This window comes from Saccopteryx leptura, chromosome X (assembly GCF_036850995.1).
Source record: "Saccopteryx leptura isolate mSacLep1 chromosome X, mSacLep1_pri_phased_curated, whole genome shotgun sequence".
Classification (NCBI taxonomy): Eukaryota; Metazoa; Chordata; class Mammalia; order Chiroptera; family Emballonuridae; genus Saccopteryx; species Saccopteryx leptura.
Window position 1 is genome coordinate 81,558,851 of NC_089516.1, and position 17,076 is coordinate 81,575,926.

A 17,076-nucleotide genomic window follows, 5' to 3' on the forward strand; every position below is an offset into this window, starting at 1 on the left:
AGGCGGCCCGCAGGTCTAAAGCGTCCTTATTGGTGGAGAGAAGGAGCGAGAACGAGGCCAGCACTGAGGCAACAGAAAGAGGGGCAAAGTGGGAGGGGCTAAGCAGGAGGCGGGGCTAAAGGGTTTAACGGGAGCGAGGCGCAAGTGCAATTGTCCGCGCCTCACTGCGATGGCGGAGGCGCCGGGCACAGTCACACCGCTGGCGGCAGAGTCTTCCCCTCAGGAAGCTACCGTCTCTGCCGCCCACCCCTCCTCCTCCTACACCGCCCGGTCAGCGGCAGCGGCGGCGGCGGCGGCAGTGATTGAGCCTGCCTCCTCCGCCACCTCCGCCCCTGCCAGCTCGCCTGCCGGTGGCTGTGGCGACAGCGGCGGCGGCGGCGGCGGCGGCTTTGGCGGCTCCACTATGGCGGCGGCGGGGAGGGGGGGCAGTAGTTTTAAAGTAGACACCCGCTCTTGCCTCAGAGAAGGTGAGTTCCCGTCCCGGGGTGTGGGGGCGGCCCTATCTCCTTCGCTGCCTCTCCTCAGCTGGTCCGAGATCGGAATGGGCGCGGTTCGCCACCGCCCCACCCCCCACCTGCTGTGGCGCAGTAATGGCCAAGCTCGCCCCGCCCCGCCCCTCAGTAGTAGCCCTGAGTGAGCAAGAGGGATTGAAGCAGAGGGGCTTCCCTACTCCCCTCACCCCCGAAAAGGATGGGGGCTCCCAGGAAAAGAAACTGCAGGTATTCACATGGCAGGAATTTGGAGGGGAAAAAATAAAACATCATTTCTTTCCCAGTTAGGGCATCTTTGTATGCTCTAGGAAGCTGAGATGTGATTTGGTAAAAGATAGAAGGCAAGGTAGAAATGCTGTATAGCTGGAGGATCAGGGAAAAGGAAGAGAGACTTGATGAGGAAAGGGGGCAGAGGTCAAAAGAGAAGAGGCCAAAGAAATCCGAGGAAGGAACCCTCGTTTGGTGAAATTCGGCATCCTGCAGTGTAGGAACTTGTGGTAGGATATTTGCGAAGAGATGAGGTCAGGAATTTGGGAATGTTACAATGTATACTTGAGCTTTCAAATAGGGTATGTTGGATTTTAGAGCCGTAGGGTCTGGTGTAGGAGGGCATTGTATTGAGGAAAGAGGAGAGAGTGTGACAGAAGCACAGATTTCAGGACTCACTTCGCAGAGGGTTTTTTTTTTTTTTTTTGGCTATTTAAGGGGATAAGCTTGTCCAGCAAGGTTTATGGGCCCATCTTTAAGGTGATTTTGGTTTTAATGAGTGCTGTTGTACCTACAACATAAATTCCCCCTAACAGAAAAAAAAAATGTTTCTTGACTATTTCAGTATAAGTGGTATTTAGTTCACACAAGGTACTGTATACTGGTAAACAACCTACTCATAATAGCAAACTGTAAATTTTGCCATTGTTTTAAAACATCTTTTGGAAATGCTTTTTCGATGATTGAAACCAATTCCACTGGAGATCTCTAAAGCATTTTACCATTGTAAATTTTGCATTAATTTCCAGTATTACCTGTGTTAACTTATATTGCTAACTTGCCTCCAAAGTGAAAGATCGTGGACTCCAAAATAGAGTAGAATAAAGTTTTTTTTTTCTTAGGAAGACACCCCATTAAGATTACCCCATAAAAGTGATTTTCCACTTCACATACTTAAATGATACATCCTTGTATGCTATTCCATATCCTTTCACACCTTTCACTTTGGAGGAAAGGTAAAGGAGTAAAAAAAATACCTTATATTTGTCATAGGCACATTACATAAATGTCAGTAAATATGGAAATTAGAAATACATTGTAACATGATGATGTTACATGATGATGTTCTTATTATTTTTGTAACTTGCTTACTGAAGGCAGTCTTTGAAATCCTCTGTTTAATGTCTTCAGTCAGCCTAGGTTTGTACAGTGTTATGGGATGAAAATACGAAATCTCCTGAATTTTTTTGTTTTATGCCAAACTTTCTGTTTATAACTTGCAAGAAGGAGAGAAGAGTGTTACAGGTGGTGAAAATCACAATTCAGTTTGTCTCTCATGGCATTTTTACAGTGAGGTTTAGAACAAGTATTTTACGGACAAAATGGCTTTTTGCCTGGCTTGGTTGCAGCATCTTTTAATATATGCAGGTATTAACAGGTTTAACACAGAAAAAAAAATCATAAAATAACAGCAATACCTGTCAGTACTATTGCTAGCTGGTAAAATGAAGAGAGCCCTAGTGTGTGTCTGGTGCAGTAAACCTAGGTTCTGTTGCGAATTTACTAAATTTTGTGACCCTGGATAGATCCCAAGCTTCCTGAATTTGAGTTTTGACATTTCTGAAGTAGAGGTTTTGGATTTGCCAGATTCTGAGGTTGGTTTCAGATTTGAACACATGAATCATGATTTTGCAGTTCTGCATTAATATTCATTCAATGGCATTTCCAAAGCTGTGCACTGGAACAGTGATTCACAAGCCATGAGAAACCTTGCTCAAACAGTTATCACCTGATACTCAGTGAGTAATAAAATCTGTGTTGTTAGTGTTGAGCCAATTTACTAGGATATGAAAAACCAAATATAATTGCTACCTAAAATCTATCATTTCACTTCAGGTAAATATCTTCTTCAGTCCAAACAAAGCTTCCTTACCTTTTTACTTAACAAATGATAAATATTTGATACAGTGCACTATCTAAAACACAATTAGATCTCAAAATCGTTTTTGTTTAGTTGTTTTTAAAGGCCATAGATGGTTGCCGTTACGATAGTGGATAAAGAAGAGAGAAAAATGTTGCTTAGTAGTGTGCCAATATCTTTTTTTTTTTTTTTTGAGTCCTAGTTTGGAAATGCTCTAAAAGGAGACAAAGAATTGTCAAGATTTTAATCATTATGAGTGTACTCTAAATAAGACCATTAAAAGTGGCTTGCTATAGCCTGACCAGGCGGTGGCGCGGTGGATAGAACGTCGGACTGGGATGCAGAGGACCCAGGGTCTAGACCCCGAGGTTGCCAGCTTGAGCGTGGGCTCATCTGGTTAGAGCAAAAAGCCCACCAGCTTGAACCCAAGGTCGCTGGCTCCAGTAAGGGGTCACTCGGTCTGCTGAAGGCCCGCGGTCAAGGCACATATGAAAAAGCAATCAATGAACAACTAAGGTGTCGCAATGTGCAACGAAAAACTAATGATTGATGCTTCTCATCTCTCTCTGTTCCTGTCTGTCTGTCCCTATCTATTCCACTCTCTAACTCACTCTCTGTCTCTGTAAAAAAATAAACAAATAAAAAAAAATTTTTAAATGTTTAAAAAAAAAGTGGCTTGCTATAAAGCATTTGCTGGTCCATTTTCAAGAACAGCTGACATTCCAAAGGATCTCATCTTTCTTGGGTTATTGATAAGCAAATGTCAGTGGATATTACAAATTGCAAAGCAAGGAAAATTAGGAGCTTTCAAAGGTTACAAATGGGAAATTAGGCAATCAGACCCAAAACAAAACAGCAAGCAAAAGAAATGCCCCGTGAACAGACAAATGAAAAGACACATACCCAGAATTCGTGGTAAAGGGTGTCTAGTGATTTTGTAAGACACTTCATATTTCATTAAATGAAGTTTTAAAGAAAATATTTAATTACTCAAAAATGAATTTTCATCCAGCACTGATATCACTGATGTAATCATAGTTTAAAAAAACTAAAACCGTCTTGTTTACCTCTTTAAGAAAAATGAATATTAAATGGATTCTGTTTTAGACTGGAGGGCATTTTGGATTTTTTTTAGTTAAAAATTCATTTACATAGCAATTACCTAACAAAGCTTTCCTTTGTCTCCATATTATTCAGTCAAGTTTCAAGTTCACCATAAGAAACCTAGTTAATACCCTATCTGTTATTTTTTTAAAATTTTATTTAGAAAATATAATTTAATGAGGTGACATTAAATAAGAGTACATAGGTTTCAGGTAAACAGTTCTGTGACATTTGAACTGTTGATTGTGTTGTGTGCCCATCATCCGAAGTCAAATTATTTTTCATCACCCTATATTTGTCCCTCTTTACTCCCTTCCCTACAGTCCTCTCCCCCGGTGACCACTTTTATCTATATCCATGAGCCTCAGTTTTATATCCCACCTATGTGTGAAATCATATAGTTCTTAGCTTTTTCTGACTTACTTATTTCACTTAGTATTGTGTCCTCAAAGTCCATCCATGTTGTTGTAAATGGCAATATGTCATCATTTCTTATGGCTGAGTAGTATTCCATTATATATACTCCACATCTTCTTTATCCAATCCTTTATCGAGGGATATTTTGGTTGTTTCCATGTCTTGGCAACTGTGAATAATGCTGCAATGAACATGGGAGTGTATGTGCCTTTGCATACCAGTGTTGAGTTTTTTTGAGTAGATACCCAGTAAAGGGATTGCTGGATCATACAGTAGTTCTAGTCTTATTTTTTTTCTTTTGTATTTTTCTGAAGTAAGAAGCCGGGAGGCAGTCAGACTCCCACATGCACCCAGCTTGGATCCACCTGGCATGCCCACCAGGGGACGATGTTCTGCCCATCTGCGGCTCTGCTCCGTTGTGGCCAGAGCCATTCTAGCGCCTGAGGCAGAGGCCATGGAGCCGTCCTCAGTGCCTGGGCCAGCTTTGCTCCAGTGGAGTCCTAGCTGCAGGAAGGGAAGAGAGAGATAACAAGGAAGGAGAGGGGGAAGGGTGGAGAAGCAGATGGGAGCTTCTCCTGTGTGCCCTGACTGGGAATTGAATCTGGGACTTCCACATACTGGGCTGATGCTCTACTGCTGAGCCAACTGGCCAGGGCTCTATTCTTAATTTTTTTGAGAACCACCATACTGTCTTCTATAATGGCTGTACCAGTTTACATTCTCACCAGCAGTGAGTGAAGGTTCCCTTTTCTCCACAGCTTCTCCAACACTTGTTATTACCTGTCTTGTTGATAATAGCCAGTCTAACAAGTGTGAGGTGCTATCTCATTGTAGTTTTGATTTACAGCCTTTATTTACTCAGAAATCATTTAATAAACACTCTGTGTGTGTGTGTGTGTGTGTGCGCGCGCGCACCCCACCATTTTGAGTGCTGAGGATATACACATGAATTAGACACAGCTATATTAAAAAGCTCAAAGTAGTGTTTGATAATAAAATGATAAAATGAATAAATAAAATCATTGGGGAAATGTAGTTTAAAATACAATTGGTCAGACTCCTAAACTATCTAGACTGTTGTATTTTTATTATAAACTTCTACTCTTCCCATGGTGGCTTCTGTACTGTAGGTACACTGAAACACATTATTTTGTAAATCTAATGTTGGTAATTAGGAAGGATTATTAGAGAATTGTTAGAATTAATTTTTAATTCTCTGAATTTTGCAGGGTAGGGATGTCTTGAGAAAGGTTAATGGCCATTTGTTAGTTTCTGACCCTCTGTCTTTATTAGGTGTCAATATGTGAAAATATTGACTAAGCATACCCCGTATTATATTCATCACCTATCTGTTAAGATTATTTTCTACCTGAAACCAATCTTGCAGATCCATTCACATTTGCTAACCTATTGGAATAAATGTCATGGTGGCTTTCTCATGAGAAGTAGTTGTCATGGGATCAAGTAAATTAACGGATGTGAACTCAGTTTTTAACTTAACAAGCATGTCTTCTGAGCTAGCTAGCTAGCCACAGAGTGCTCATGATTATAAAGTTCAAGGATTCAGTAAACATTAAACATATATCTAGTATTCCCAACTAACTTTGTTGCATTTTGTAACTGTTAATATGCCATAGGAAAACCTTTATAATTTTTTTATTGTGATAATTTCTCCAAAATAACCAAAACTTGCCAAACTCATAAATCAAGCACTAATCTCAGAACCTGAGAAAGAAAGGATACTAGATAGCATTGTAGTTATAATTGTTCATAATACTGACAGATACAGGTCTTTGTTTCTGGCACAATTAATGTATCTGAAAATCCCTTAATTAGAGGGTATCCTGTAGGGGAAAAAGAAAGTTAAAACATCTTGGCAACCCTGGCCAGTTGCTCTGTGATAGAATGTCGGCCTGGCCTGCAGACGTCCTGGGTTTGATCCCCAGTCACGGCACACATGAGAAGTGACGATCTGATTCTCTCCCTCTTTGTCTCCACCTTCTTTCTCTCTTTCTCCCTCGCAGCCAGTGACTCAATTGGTTCCAGCCTCATGTTGTCCCTAGGCTCTGAGGATAGTGTGGTTGATTCAAGTGTTGGCTCCAGACGGGGGTTGCCGGGTGGATCCTGGTCAAGGCGCATGAGGGAGTCTGTGTATCTCCCCTCCTCTCACTTAAAAAACATAAAAATATAAAACGACAACAAAAGCATCTTGGCAATGATAGCACAGGCAGTTCCCCAGTCTCCTGTAACTTAGTGTTAAGATCTGCTCATTCTTTCCTAAGATTCTGATGGTATTAAAAGATTGCAGTGGTAGAGCGTCGACCTGGTGTGCAGAAGTCCCGGGTTCGATTCCTGGCCAGGGCACACAGGAGAAGCGCCCATCTGCTTCTCCACCCCTCCCCCTCTCCTTCCTCTCTGTCTCTCTCTTCCCCACCCGCAGCTGAGGCTCCATTGGAGCAAAGATGGCCCGGGCGCTGGGGATGGCTCCTTGGCCTCTGCCCCAGGCGCTAGAGTGGCTCTGGTTGCGGCAGAGCGACGCCCCGGAGGGGCAAAGCATCGCCCCCTGGTGGGCAGAGCGTCGCCCCCTGGTGGGCGTACCGGGTGGATCCCGGTCGGGCGCCTGTGGGAGTCTGTCTGACTGTCTCTCCCCGTTTCTAGCTTCGTAAAAATACAAAAAAAAAAAAAAAAAAAAAGAGAGAGATTGCAAAGGTCAAGTCAGCTACGTTTAAAAATCCTTTTTACATCAAAAACATTTCACAGAGGTTATCTCTAAAGGTGTAATCGAGGAGACTATATAGCACATATGCTCTTTTCAGAATTAATATGATTATTTCTTAGATTTCTTAATGCCTGATTTTAAATCTGTGATTTATTTTTATAGTATTGTAGCCAACCCTTCTGAGGTTTGCTCTATTTTTGTCACTATATTAAAATGGGATATGCAGAGTTCTTTACAATGTTAGATTATTATAATTTTTTGTTTCAAGATCAGTTGAACTATGAAATTCCCACTTCAGGAAAACATTAAAACAGTTAATAGCTAGTCTTGTCATAAACATCTGATGGGTTGTCTTAAGGAAGAAATATAGGGCTTTGTACAACTAAATCTGTCATTTAACACATGCAAGTAATATTTGATTTATTAAATATAGCCAATTACATGTAAAGTAGGGTCACCTAATTTGAATAAACTTAAAGTTCTTAGCAGGGTAACTAAAGAACTTTTAATTAGAATGAACAGAGAAAGTTCTCTTACCTAGAACTGATGAGATGTGATAATTTTCTGGTCTTGTATGATTTTTAATTCTATTGGTGAGAGTGAACCAAATTGTAGGCACAAATTCATTATTCTTTTCTGACTGAAGCCATAAATGTTATTCTTTTGTCACAAAAATCTATTTTATTCTAATCTGTCTGGTGTTATATAGCAGTATTAATTAGAAGAAAATTTTCATCATGATCATTTAGATTTCACACTTAATTACATTTTTGGATACAGAAATTAAAGGTAGTATTTTACTCTAGCATAATAATGCAAATATTTGTAGTAGCCACAATCCAACAGAAGTCCCTAAAAAGTGAATTTCTGACAAGGGAATCCTCTTTGCTTTTTATATCATCAAAGGCAGATATGCTGGTGCAAGCTGAATTACATATTTTCATACCAACATGGGGAATTTAGTCCATACAATGCAAATTATTAATACTCATATTTGTATTTCACTGCCTTAAGAACCTCCCTCTGCTATTACTAATGTCTCCCACAAACTACTGGAATTTTTCTCATGGTTCAAATCTACCCGAACACAGAATCATGTCTTAAATTTTAGCTTCCCCGTCCTTTATTTCCTATCAGCTCTCTGGGCATTAGCTTCTTTATTTTGAAATGAGGACATTAGATTTAATCATCTATAAACTGGAAGCAGTTTTGCCTCACAAGGGACATGTGGCAATGTCTAGAGACATTTTTGGTTGTCATACCTGAGGAAAGCTATCTATCAACTTCTACTTAGTAGAGACTGGGGATTCTGCTAAATATATATACTACAATGCATAGAATAGCCTCTCAGAAAATGAATTATTTGGCCAGAAGTAACAGTAGTACTGAGATTGAGACACCCTAGACTAGATGACTCTAAAAGTATTCTGATATGATATAAAATGATTATATATAATATTAACTAAAAAGTTCAGATTTTCTTGGATTAGTAAACAAGCATACTTTACCAAGTGCCTACATGTGTTAATAATTTAAAAATTTTAATCTTATTTAATATCCACTATATCCTGGGATGGACAATGTATTTTTGTACTCTTAGAGGAAAAAAAAAGACTGGCTCAAAGTAGTTAAATAATTTGCTCAGGATTTTATAGTTATGGATAAAGCTAGGATTTTAATCTGTTTGACCGACTCAAATGTTTATTTTTTTCCTGTTACCTAGTGCTATAGGTTATAATTTTCTCCCATTTGAAATGATTGTGAAAGGTCTATTTTCTCAAGTTATGTATACATTACTTATAAGAAGGAAATAAAGAGATTAAACACTTCCATTAATAGAAAATTGGTTGATTCATTCTCTTACTAAAAGCTAAAGCCACACATAAATATAATCAAATTGTAGTACTTTTGAACACATGAACTTTCTTATCAGATCCCGTTTGTAATTTGTCACAAATCAGTTTCATTTGTAGTAACCCTTATGTTATTCAAGAGAGGATCCGTATATCTTGGTAGCAAAACTAAGCTCTACTGCTTTACTTGTTCATGCAGTTTCGTTTGCACGATGGATTGATGTGAGGCAACTGCACTTCATGTCATGGTTCGGAGAGAAGAAGGTGCTTTTGTCTATTTTTCCAATACATTTTTAATTGCAGTAGACTATACATAATAAAAAATTGCCATTTTAAGCATTTTTCAGTGTGCAATTCAGTACTTTCAAGTCAACACTAAGTGCATCTGTATCATGCAACAACTATCACCACTAGCCATCTCTAGAATTTTTTTGTCATCCAAAACTGAAATTCTGTGCCTGTAGGTCATAGTTTTGTTATATGACCATATTCTTCCATGCTAAAGAACTTTCTGATGTGTCTGATTACTGGAAAACAACAGATATTTGAAAGTTGTACTTAATTTGTTACCATTTGAGAACCTTAGAAAGTACAATATATTGTAACTACAGATCACAGCATTGCAAGGCAATTTTACTCTCTCATACTTTGAATGTAAATAGGACCATTCCTTTAATACTGTTTTATCTTTTCCAGATCCTATTAGTTTAAAGCTGTATTCCATTATCAGATTTAGGTTCTCTTCCCACTTCGAACCTAGTTTTTGACAGTACTTTCTTATTCCCCTTTGCTTTTGTTTTATGTTAAAATACAAAGTAAATAGTATCAGCATCAGAAACTCTTGTATGTTTCAAAGACATTGCTTTCTAGTCAATATTTCAGAGCACACTGTTGTATCATGAAGATCTCACTACCAAGTTGCACTAAACTGGGCTTTGATTCTGAATATAAAATCTTGGTCCCTTTCCATATCTTTTCTCCAAGTTCATGATAGAATACAAAATTCAAATATGTCAGGGAATAAAGAACAGTTGAGACATGCTATGTTAGGAATTCTGAAACAATATTCCTCAGATTAACCAGCAGGTAATACCTTTCCATGTTCAAAGAAGTTTATCTGCTGCAAATAAGGGATGAAATCACACTTCATAGTATTCAGTATTGTGTCACTGGATTTTCTCTTTTGTATTTCTTTTTAAATTTAATTTACTTTCAATTACAGTTGACATTCACTATTATTTTATACTAGTTTCAGGTATGCAGCATAGTGGTTAGACATTTATATAATTTACAAAGTAATCCCCCAATAAGTTTAGCACCCACTTGGCACCATACGTAGTTATTATTATATTATTGACTATATAGTTCATATGCTGTAATTTACACCCCCGACTATTCTAAGGTGTAATATATTTAGATGTTTTAACCCTAGCTCTCCTAACTTCTAACTACAATAGATTGAAAGGTGCAGAGCCATCAATCATGAATTTGGTTTTCGTTGTTGGAGAAGAAAACTGAAGCACTTATACATAAATTATAACCAAAATAATATTCTTTTTTTTTTCTTTTTGACACTATAATGACTAAAACAGTGTACTTAGTTATAGAAATTCTGTGTGTCTTTGCAAAGAAATATTTTGGAGAGAACCAGCTTTAGGATCAGGACATAGACAATGAAATGCAGAGAGTGGAGAAATAAGGGAAAATATTGAGATCTTTTTAATTTTGAGCCTTTAGAGTCTGTATGAACTGTATAGCTGCTTAAAACTTCAAATTATTTTCTTTTGCTTTTTTACTGACTATTTGGAAGCAGCTAAGGTATTTGCATCCTTCTATAAGAACTGCACCAAATTTTGCTTCTGTGTATGTGTTTTTTTATCTAAAATACAATGTCTTCTCATTGATAATGGTCAACTTGTATATAGTCAAGTACAAAATAAATTTAAGAAATGAGAATCTGGCCTGACCTGTGGTGGCACAGTGGATAAAGTGTCGACCCGAAATGCTGAGGTCACCGGCTGGAAACCCTAGGCTTGCCTCGTCAAGGCTCATATGGGAGTTGATGTTTTCTGCTCCTCCCGCCCCCCCTCCAGTGTGTGTGTGTGTGTGTGTGTGTGTGTGTTTAATGAATAAAGTCTTAAAAAAAAAAGAAATGGAAATCTGAAAGGTTTTGATATGATCTTAGTCATACAGCTAGTTAGTAACAGGGTCGAGACGGAAATGTACTCTCAGTTGTAGTGCTTTTTACAACTCTTTAGTGCTTTTGGAATTAATAATCAGGATAAACCCATATTTAATTATCAAAGAATAAAAATACACACATTTGTTTCATATTCTAACCAGTTAAGGAAGAGAAAAAATATGGAAAGAGTATAAAGAAAATAAAGAAAGAGAGGAAGATACCAATCCCCAAGTTTCTTCAGCTATCCCTTGGTCCCCATGCCAACCAGAATGAGCTCGTAAGCCTCATTTCTTTGCAAGAACACTTATTTAGTTCCTAGCATGTAGTGAGTGCTCAGTAAACAGTTCCTGTCCTAGCCATCTTTCTCACAGCCAATGTTGTTTGCTCACCTGATCCCTAATGTAACATCTACTCCCTGAGGTTGGCTTGCCCTCTTGGTCTTCCCTCTGAGACAGGCTAAAAACATCTGTACTGTTACCAGTTTCTCTCTCACTTCCAGACTTGGCATTAGGCTATTTATTTTTGGGAGTCCAAATATCACACCTCAAGTAATGGTGATGGGGGTAGAATGGGGTCTTATTTAGCACCTCGTGCAGAGCAGACATATGTTTCTTACATATGCCAAACCTAGAGAGAACTTTTTTTCATACGAGATGTTTGCCTTTTTAAGAATGGGTTCTCAGGGAAATCTTAGGGCAGACAGATTTGAATCCTGGCACTGATACCAACTGTGTGACTTTGGGCAAATTGCTTGACCTCTCTAAGCCTCAGGTATCACCATTAAAAAGTATAAATAATCACAATTATGTCAAATTCAGGGTAAATGCAGCTTAAGGAGAATTTGACAGTGTAGAGTGACCTCTGAAAAATAATACCCCAGTATATATAATTGTTCTCAGTAAAAATCACCTTCCACAAGCCTCCTGTTGACAGATTTAGGATTTAAAAGATCTTGAAAGGCTGGAATGATTGGTAGACTCTAACAAGGTAAAAATTAAATGGGACAAATATAAGTTTATAGTGGATCTGAAAAGCTTCTATTAGGTATATTCTGGAAAGACACAGTTTAACTAGCTTAGGCGCCCTGGCCAGTTGGCTCAGTGGTAGAGCGTCGGCCTGGCGTGCAGAAGTCCCGGGTTTTATTCCCGGCCAGGGCACACAGGAGAAGCGCCCATCTGCTTCTCCACCCCTCCCCCTCTCCTTCCTCTCTGTTTCTCTCTTCCCCTCCCACAGCGAGGCTCCATTGGAGCAAAGATGGCCCGGGCGCTGGGGATGGCTCCTTGGCCTCTGCCCCAGGCGCTGGAGTGACTCTGGTAGCAACAGAGCGACGCCCCGCAGGGGCAGAGCATCGCCCCCTGGTGGGCAGAGCGTCGCCCCCTGGTGGGCGTGCCAGGTGGATCCTGGTCGGGCGGATGCGGGAGTCTGTCTGACTGTCTCTCCCCGTTTCCAGCTTCAGAAAAATACAAAACAAACAAACAAACGAACAAAAAACTAGCTTAGGCAAAAAAGCAGCCTACATTTTAGTCAAAAGTTAGCAGAGTATGAGTCAACAGTAAGATGCCTCCAAAAACTGGTGATGCTAATTAGGCTATGTTGCCTTTATTTTTAAAATTGTTTTAATTACTTTTTTTTCTATTTTTATTTTTAAATGAAAGTCCACTTTCAGCATTACCTTGTATTGGTTTCAGATATACTGGCACAGTGGCCAGAAAAATCATACATTTCACAAAGTATTTCCCCCAATATTTCCAGTACCCACCTGACACCCACATAGTCCTCAAAACATTATTTACTGTAGTCTCTATTGCATGCTTGACATCCCTGTGACTGTTTTGTAACTACCAATTTGTGCTTTTTAGTCCCTTCACCTCTGTTACCCAGTCTCCCTCCCTTCGGGCAACCGCCAGTCTGCTCTCTATGCCTATTGAAGCTTTCAATTTCATTTGTTCTTTTATTTTGTTTATTAGATTCCACATATAAGTGAAATCCTATTATATTTATCTTTAAATTATTTATTTCACTTAACATAATACTCTCTAGGTCCATCCATGCTGTTGCAGATTATAAGATTTAATTCTTTTTATGGCTGATTAGTTTTCCATTGTGTATATGTACCACTTCTTTATCCACTCGCCTATTGATGGACACTTGGGCTGCTTCCATATCTCAGCTATTGTAATGAACATAAGAGTGCATCATTTTTTCAAACTTGTGTTTTAGGTTTCTTCAGATAAATACCCGGGAGTAAAATCACTGAGTCATACGGCAGTTGCATTTTTAATTTTTAGAGGACCCGCTATACTGTTTTCCATAGGGGCTGCACCAATCTGCATTCTCATCGACCATGCACGAGGGTGAGGGTTCCCTTCTTTCCACATCCTCATCAACACTTGTTCTTTTTTGTTTTTTGATGAAAGCCACTCTGACAGGTGTGAGGTGATATTTCACTGTAGTTTTAATTTGCATTTCTCTGGTGATTAATGACATTGAGCATCTTTTCATAAGTCTATGGGTCATCTGTATGTCCTCTTTAGAGACGTGTCTCTTCAGGTCCTCTGCCCATTTTTTAATTAGATTGTTTATTATTTTGGTATTGAGTAGTATAAAATGTTAATAAATTTTGGATATTAACCCCTTACAAGATGTATAATTGGTGAGTATCTTCTTCCACTCAGTAGGTTGTATTTTCATTTTGTTTATGGTTTCCTTTGCTGTGCAAAAACTTTATAGTTTAACGTAATCCCATTTATGCATTTTTGTTTGTTTGTTTCCCTTGCCCAAGGAGATATATCAAAGAAAGGTGGTTCTGATGCACACTAATGCTTGAGACCTCCTACTCTAGGAAATCAGATTACAGTTCAACAAAAATGTGTGAAAATTTGACTACTTAAAAGGTACCATTGCTCTCAACCTTCACTATACAGCAGAATTATCTGGGAAGCTTTTAAAAACAAAACAAAAAAACCAATGAACTATGACTGGGAATCACTGCCAGAGATTCTGGTTAATTGGTCTGGGATGGAGGCCTGGACATTCGTAAGTTTTAAAAACAACCCAGGTGATTTTAATGTGCAACCAGAGTTGACAACAACTTTGTGGAAGATTGAACTAGGATCACTAAGTTGGCAGTTTAAGAGATAACAAGGGGGCCCTATGTAAAAACACAGATTCTTGGGTCTCAACCCTGGAGATTTAAATAGATTTATGGTAGTGCCAAAGATCGTTTTTCTTTTCTTCCTTTTTTCTGCCCTTTCTTAAAAACAAAAATCCTTCTGCTTAGACTAAGGCACATTTAGCTTGATAAGTATTATTCTAGGTGACTAGACCTTTATATCTATTAGCTGAGTCACCAAATAGATACTGAACAGCCATTATGTGTCACAGGATCTGACCCTATGCTGTAGGTCAGTGATTCCCAGTATCTTTGATCATCAAAATCACTTGTGGGTAGATTGGACTACCTACAGAGATTTTTATTTTATTCCAGCATGTATGGCTTTAAAAAGCTGTGCATGTGAATTTGATGTGAAACTCTGGGTAAGAATGACATTTATATGGAGATTTGTTCTTGAAATTTTGAATGTAAATTTAATCTTTTTTTAATCTTATTTTTATTAATTTTAATACAGTGACATTGATAAATCAGGGTACGTATGTTCCGAGAAAACATCTCCAGATTATTTTTTTTTATTTATTCATTTTAGAGAGGAGAGGGAGATACAGAGAGAGAGAGAGAGGAGAGACAGAGAGAGAGAAGGGGGGGAGGAGCTGGAAGCATCAACTCCCATATGTGCCTTGACCAGGCAAGCCCAGGGTTTCGAACTGGCAACCTCAGCATTTCCAGGTCGACGATTTATCCACTGCGCCACCACAGGTCAGGCCTCTCCAGATTATTTTGACATTTGATTATGTTGCATACCCCTCACCCAAAGTCAAATTGTCTTCCGTCACCTTCTAACTGGTTTTCTTTGTGCGCCTCCTCTCCCCCCACACCCTCTCTCTCCTTCCAAGCCCCCTCCCCACCCCCTACCCCATCCCCCATTACCATCACATTCTTGTCCATGTCTCTGAGTCTCATTTTTTTTTCTGTATTTTTCTGAAGCCGGAAACGGGGAGAGACAGTCAGACAAACTCCCGCATGCGCCCGACCAGGATCAACCTGGCACGCCCACCAGGGGGCGATGCTCTGCCCACCAGGGGACGATGCTCTACCCCTCCGGGGCATCACTCTGTTGCGATCAGAGCCACTCTAGCGCCTGGGGCAGAGGCCGAGGAGCCATCCCGAGAGCCCGGGCCATCTTTGCTCCAATGGAGCCTTGGCTGCGGGAGGGGAAGAGAGAGACAGAGAGGAAGGAGGGGGGGGAGTGGAGAAGCAAATGGGCACTTCTCTTGTGTGCCCTGGCCGGGAATCGAACCCAGGACTTCTGCACGCCAGGCCGACGCTCTACCACTGAGCCAACCAGCCAGGACCCTGAGTCTCATTTTTATGTCCCATCTATGTATGGGTTCATATAGTTCTTAGTTTTTTTCTGATTTACTTATTTCACTCAGTATAATGTTATCAAGGTCCATCCATGTTATTGTAAATGATCCGATGTCATCATTTCTTATGGCTGAGCAGTATTCCATAGTATCTATGTACCAAAGCTTTTTAATCCATGCATTCACTGATGGACTCTTGGGCTGTTTTCAGATCTTCGCTATTGTGAACAATGCTGCCACAAACATGGGGGTGCATTTCTCCTTTTGGAACAACAGTTCTATGATGTTCTTGGGGTATATTCCTAAAAGTGGGGTAGCTGGGTCAAATGGCAGTTCGATTTTCATTTTTTTGAGGAATCTCCATACTGTTTTTCACAGAGGCTGCACCAGTCTGCATTCCCACCAGCAGTGCAGGAGGGTTCCCTTTTCTCCACATCCTCGCCAGCACTTATTCTGTGTTGTTTTATTGATGAGCGCCATTCTAACTGGTGTGAGGTGATATCTCATTGTGGTTTTAATTTGCATTTCTCTAATGATTAGTGATGTTGAGCATTTCTTCATATGCCTATTGGCCATCTGTGTGTCCTCTTTGGAGAAGTGTGTATTCATTTCTTTTGCCCTTTTTTGTATTGGATTGTTTGTCTTCTGGTGTTGAGATTTACAAGTTCTTTATAAATTTTGGTTATTAACCCCTTATCAGATGTATTGTCAAATATGTTCTCCCATTGTGTAGTTTATCTTTTTATTCTGTTCTTATTGTCTTTGGCTGTGCAAAAGCTTTTTTAGTTTGATATAGTCCCATTTGTTTATCCTGTCTTTTATTTCCCTTGCCCGTGGAGATAAATATTGCTGCAAGAGATGTCGGAGAGCTTACTGCCTGTGTTTTTTTCTGAGATGCTTATGGTTTCACGGCTTACATTTAAGTCTTTTATCCATTTTGAGTTTATTTTTGTGAATGGTGTAAGTTGGTGGTCTAGTTTCATTTTTTTTTTTTTTTTTTGCAGGTTGCTGTCCAATTTTCCCAACACCATTTATTAAAGAGGCTGTCTTTACTCCATTGTATGCCCTTACCTCCTTTGTCAAATATCAGTTGTCCATAGAGCTGTGGGTTTGAATTGATTAGAAAAGTATACTATTTAAAGAAAAGTAGGGAAAATCCTTATAAAGTACATCTTAATGTGCATCATCACTGATATCTTCTTACTTAATTTCAGATTTTTGTGTACTTTAATTTTTGATACACTGAAGTCAAGCATCAACATATTCATTATATCATACTCACAAATAATTTGCCATTGACAAGTCATTGTAGGTGAGTTTATTGCGTGTAATGTCAAAGCTCTAGTTCTTTCATCAGGAACAAAACTGGTTAATGTTAAATGTAATAAATCTAAAGGCTTACTATATTGATAGCAAGTTCTAAGCTCAGGCTTTAATACCTTCTAGTTTTGATAGTTATCTCTCTTATATCAACTCCTTCCTTTTTGTACCTTATGTCCTCTTCTGGTTCAAGTCTCATGACCTTGCCTGCCACTGATTTCTAACTCATATCTCCATTTTAGGTCACTTATTTTTCCTTGTTGAATGCAGAATTAAACACAGATGACCTAATGAAACCAATTATGGTTTGGCCCTATTCAAAGCTTTTAATTATTGCCCTTATTACTCTTATTTCCCCCTCAAAGTACCTTTATTCTACT

General features: G+C 39.2%; 1 protein-coding gene across 3 annotated transcripts in view; it reads left to right on the forward strand.

Annotated features, from left to right (window-relative positions):
• The first annotated feature begins 169 nt into the window (after window positions 1–169).
• The window catches only part of ZMAT1 (zinc finger matrin-type 1), a 54,291-nt gene continuing 37,384 nt past the window's right edge, over window positions 170–17,076 (forward strand). For all 3 annotated transcript variants that reach the window (XM_066357349.1, XM_066357350.1, XM_066357351.1), the window contains exon 1: window positions 170–467. In XM_066357349.1, coding sequence (XP_066213446.1) covers window positions 170–467 — 298 coding nt within the window. The remainder of the gene's footprint in view (window positions 468–17,076) is intronic.